At 32.2% G+C, this 5,650-nt stretch overlaps 1 protein-coding gene across 1 annotated transcript; it reads right to left on the bottom strand.

Annotated features, from left to right (window-relative positions):
* Positions 1 to 1,836: 1,836 nt before the first annotated feature.
* On the bottom strand, positions 1,837 to 2,289 carry LOC108915782 (disks large-associated protein 1-like). Its single transcript, XM_018721910.1, has one exon. The coding sequence runs from the start codon at positions 2,287 to 2,289 to the stop codon at positions 1,837 to 1,839; it is 453 nt and encodes a 150-aa protein (XP_018577426.1).
* Positions 2,290 to 5,650: the final 3,361 nt, after the last annotated feature.

Here is a 5,650-nt window from a genome sequence, read left to right as displayed (position 1 = left end):
ATGTTGCAAAAATTGTGGATCTTCTTGGTATCGCACTAACATCGTTTCACAAAATTGTACACGTTGCACGGCGTCACCCGGATGAAGAGCAGAAAGTAGCTTAAATTTGTATGGATGCATATCATTAGTTCTTAGCATCCTGTGAATGGACGCTCGTGAAATGCCTAAATCATACTCTGCGGCACGAGTTGAGGATTCTGGATGAACATTAAAATAGGCTAGCACATTTATTACATTATCTTCATTTGAATAAGTTATTGGTTTTGGTAAAATTCTTTCTGCACAAATTCGACCATAGTCTAGTTGATTTCCTAAAATTCTTCTTAATTTTTTTCTGCTTATTGGTGGCAAATTTGGATATGTCTCATTAAAAACTGTACATGTTCTGCTTATAGTCCCATTGCAACGTCCGTGAATGAATAATAAAGTTAAAATATCAGCATTTGAATATGTATTTGTTTTCCATTTCTTATAAACACTAAATTAAACTGTCACTGCAATAGACTAACAACAAATTGACAGTTTAGTTGTTTGTTTTGAAGTTTTGCTAAAAATTCCACAGCTATCCTCGCAAGAAATTACATGATTTTAGGTGATTACACAAAAAAATAGTAGATATATTAAAAACTAGAAGAGATAGGTATAGGAAACCCTGATACCCTTCGAAAGAGAATAAAATTGTGGATTAGAATATAGAAAAACATACAGAAAACCGATATTAACTTTCTAGCACCCTGTATGCAATTAAGCCATTCTAATCTAGCTATCCTCCCTCTAAATATTGTTGCTTTATTTTTCTTACTATAAAATACACATGGTTTCAAGCTAGTCACTGTTTCTCTCCATTTTTTTGAAAAAAATTAAATATCTCGAAAACGGTTAATTTTACAAATAGGGAAACTTCATAAAAGACCACCTAAAATAACACGTAGAATACAAAATTGCAATAATATATAGGGTGTTCCATTTAAAATAAGCAAGTTGATGGCGACTTCCGGTATAACGGAAAGTGGCACGTGGACACCGTTATTTTACTCGAGAAGGGCATGCCCGAGAACCCAGTATCCCAAATTTTCAAAATTCAAATTGAAGTAGTTTCTGAAATAATTCTAATGGGCCGTCACCCTGTATGTATGTTTTCAGCCACGAAAATTTAACAATTCCAAATATTTTTAATTTTCATCACCAAGAACGGTGGTGACAACATTTTTAACACTAAGGCAATGTTTCACATTGTATTAGCTATATCCTGTCCAAATTTGGTCAGTGCAGCTCTCTCGGTTGCGAAGGTTCTTTTGTATAATTTTTCAACCACCAAGAGTAATTATGGTGACAACATTTTTAACAGTAAGACGATGTTATAGGAAAATACCGCTCAAGTCCGGAATTAAAAAATTATGTCAAAGCAATACATTTGGATACAAGTATAATTTTTGAATAAGGATGATTTTTCTTTGCAAAATAAAAAAAGTTTTCCCATGTCGATTTTGTAAAATCAAAAATGCAGTTACATTTTTTATGTAAAATTAAAAAAACGTCAAATCTAGTCAGAATAATTGATTAATGCATCATAATAATTTATATATTTATTAACATTATAATAGCATTTCATTACAACTTATTATAAAATAATATATATTTATTATTAAGGTACATCATACAAAAATAAAATTACATACATAAAATTAATAATAAACAAGAGCTTATTTAGCCTTTTTGAACTCATTTGCAGCATTGACTAAAACCCTATAAGATCAAGTTACTAATTCTGTTTCTGTGTCATCTACGAGTATATCATCTTTAAGTAAAGCAGACTCGGAGGTAAGACAGATCTTTCTATGCGACACCACTGGACGCTTTGTTGTCATCGATTTGAGGAACATTTAAATTAATTTCATCTTCAGCACGTGATTTGTTCGCATCGTTAGCAGCTTTAGTAAGATTTTCGAGTACAGTTCTAGCCAGAACCTTCTTAGACTTAGGTCTGACCCTACCACGTTTCAGAACAGCTTCGTCTTTTGGTAAAATTTCTTGCCAGTTATTTGCCTTCATTGCGTTCAAACCATCAAACCGTTTAATCAAACATTCAACTTGCACTTGTATCGTATCCCAGATTCCGTGTAAGTCATCATAAGAAACACACAAATTTCGTAATTGCTGAAATTTGTTGGAGATCAGTAACCTTGTCCAACCAATAGCCACGTTTATCATGTCGTTCGCTCGTTTCGGTAACTTGTTTGAACTTTTGTAACATTCCCACTTGTCAAAAATTCCTTCTATTCTGTTCATCTCATTGTTAAGCTATTGTAAAAAGTATTCGGCTCCTGTCTCAGCTCTTGTGTTACTCAAAATATCCCTGGCAAACTGGAGTTATCTCTCCAGGAGACCGTCTCAAGTGATACATCTTTCTTGCGTTGCACGTTCCTCGAGAGGCAGTTACATAAATAGAATCTTCATAAATATTATTGTTCTTAGGTGTATGAAAAGAATTATTTAACACCGTTGAATTTTTATCCGTTGCATAATCTGGCGATCCAGGTTCAATTGTAAAATTTTGAGGTTTTGTATCGCTTCGATATAATTTTTTTAGTTCAGGATTCGAGTAAGATTTTCTTAATCGTCTTTTAATTTTTTGAACATTTGCTGGTATATTCCTATGGTTTTCATTTGTATTGTTGTTATTAGGAGAACCTGAAACAGAACTCACAGATATTTTGCGATCTACTAAGTTTTCTTTTTAAATTAATACAATATGTTGTCTTTTAATTACAGTTTACAGTGACATTAAAAATCTGCAAAAACTATTGCATATTCAAAAATATCCAACCGAAATTAGTGTAGGTGTTAAGCAAGGATCGGTATTAGGTCCAGTATTATTTTTATTGTATATGAATGACTATAAATTTCTTATTTATCTACTACACACTGATGACAGATGTATAATTATGTCAAAAGTGACAAATTGTTAAAGTTAAAATATAATAATGTAATAAATATCTTATGTTACAGTTTCAATCAAACAAACAGTTTTCATTTCAGCACGAAGAAAACATTAGCAACGAGATTTCATAATAAAACGAAAATTATATAATAATGTATAGACATCTACTCAAATGTATTTAATCGCATTAAGCTTTTACATTTGTATACAGTGAAAAACACAGTCTTCGTATATAATTACAAGTCACATGACCAGTAACTTTGGTCGGAACAGTAATTTTATTTCCTTTAAGTTGGCAATAAAATTTAGTCAAAATTAAAAATTATTAAAACCATAAAATCAATATTACATTAAAACAACATTCTGTTTTGTCGTCTGGTGATTAGTGTAATTTTTCATGGGATTTTATTCAACCAAATTGTGATTGCATTATCTCAAGCGTAAACGTAATGGTTTGTCATTGTTCATTGTAAACAAATTATTAATATTCATATAAAACAATAACTGGCATGCCACATATGAGTAAATGAGTCTGTATTATTAATGTATGAACTTTGCATTTCTTAATAGAAATAATTTCATTTCAAATAAGGATCTTCGTACTGTTAATACGAGGAGAACTAACAAATGTACACCTAATTCATTAACACTTACAATTAGCATTGTTGTCTCCTACTTTAATACTCCGCTGGGTCGTTTCTTTCATTTTGGACTTGGCATTTTTAATCTTCATTTTACAATCAGCTGTTTTTTGTTTGCTACTGCTAGGTTTAAGGTTTTTTCTACTCATATCTATCTTGCTGTGGGAATTATTATTCTTCGCTTCATTAAATTTTTTTACTTGCTGGTCACAAGGCCTACCCCCTTTATTTCTTAACTGAACTGTATCCTCTTTACGTGTAAGTCTTGATAAAAGTCTATCTCCTCCCAAAGAACAAAATATATTACTTTTAAATAAATTTGCTTTTGCTGCACGAGATGTATGACAAACATTTGCTTTGTTTGGTTTTCCTTTAATTTTTTTATTTAGATTCTCCGAATTTGGCAAACCAAATTCATCAGGTACACGACAAACTTTAAACACAGGTTTTGCCTTTTGTTTTTCTTCTTGCCTATGTTTCTCTTTTTCTTCCTTCCATTTCTGTAACATCAACCATTTATCTAGCTTTTTTATATTAGTTGGTGATGCCATATTTCTATCTGATAGTATTTTTCGATTTTCATTAACTCTATCCGTTACCGATTTTTGGTGATAATTTTTTCCAATCGTAATTTTATGTAAACCAAAAACAACTTTTGAAGAACTCCGATATACTTTCCATGAATTATCGCAGATATTTCAATATTTCAGACTCAGACCATACACTTTTGTCTACACACATACTTAGAAATAAAAAAGTATTATTTGCAAAACAAAAAAGTACATAATAGCAATTTTTGTACATGTAAAAAATGTTGTTTAAAATTGTATCAAGATATACAATACACAATACTCCTTACTGCTTACTTGGTTGATTGCACTTTACCTAAATACATAGTCAGCTAAATTAAAATGCTCAAGGCGGTATCATACTCAACTGGAGTCGCTGAACACGCTGGGATGGTCGGTTTTTGTGCAAATGCCTCTGTCGAGAAAAAAATCGAAAATCTCCAGAACTGGCGGAGCTAGAGAGGGACTGAATGCAGTTTTGGATTGGTCATGGTCTTTATAGCTTACCGAAATTTTCTCAGATTTTTCTAATCTAAAAGTATCGTAAGTATACTATTTATTTTGTATATATTCTATTGCCTATTGAACAAAAACATAAATGAATCTGACAACTTCGGCAAAATATTTAGTTTTAGGAATTGTTATGCAACCAAGTATACATAAGTGTTGCATTATATGTTGCCTACGAGCATAAATTGAAGAGAATTGTATCTCTAATCTGCTCACGGTCTTTTTTACGGAACGCGGTGTCTGCTCAAGTAGATGCCTTTATATGTATAATATTTGTTTTGGCCCCTTGCCGCTGTGCCGAGCCTTTGTAGTGGGAAGAACGGATGTTGAGCGGCGCTCGCGCTGGTAGATTTCACGTTATGTTTTCTTTGAAGTTTGTAAGGTACATGTTTTGTGGTGCGACAATTATTATAAAAGCAATAATAAAGCAATTTTTCATAACATATTAAAGTCCACTTTTCATTCCTCATCTTATAAGAAAATACCGACAAGCTGATTTCAACAAAATATATAAAATTTTATACAGTCAAACTAATTATTGTATTTTGTATTATAAGTTCCCTACCGAACAAAAATTTAAATTGAACTGAAAGGAAACAATCATAAATTTCGAAAACTGGTGGAGCTAGAGAGGAACTGAATGCAGTTTTGAGTTGGTCAGGGCTGTTATAGTTCACCGGAAACTTTCCAGATTTTTCTCTTGAGTTATAAAAACTTTTTGGAAAAATCGATGGACTATGAAAAATGCCAAAAATTTAAAATGTCTTTCTAGAGGCGGTTTCGTATGCATTTGGAGTCGCTAAACACATTGTTAGAGTCGGTTTTTCTGCAAATGCCTCCCTTAGGAAGAAAGTCGAAAATCTGTAAAACTGGAGGAGTTATAGTGAGGAACTCCGCCATTATTCTATGGCTAGAAATTGGCCTCAATGATTTGGGATCAAGGGGGATTATCCCTCTTTATCCTGCCTCATCTCGTGTAGGCCTGGACA

The sequence above is a fragment of the Anoplophora glabripennis genome, unplaced genomic scaffold (genome assembly GCF_000390285.2).
Source record: "Anoplophora glabripennis isolate ALB-LARVAE unplaced genomic scaffold, Agla_2.0 scaffold1372, whole genome shotgun sequence".
In the NCBI taxonomy this organism is placed as follows: Eukaryota; Metazoa; Arthropoda; class Insecta; order Coleoptera; family Cerambycidae; genus Anoplophora; species Anoplophora glabripennis.
The sequence above is the reverse complement of the archived record's forward strand: the minus strand, read 5'-3'. Positions and strand labels throughout refer to the sequence as shown.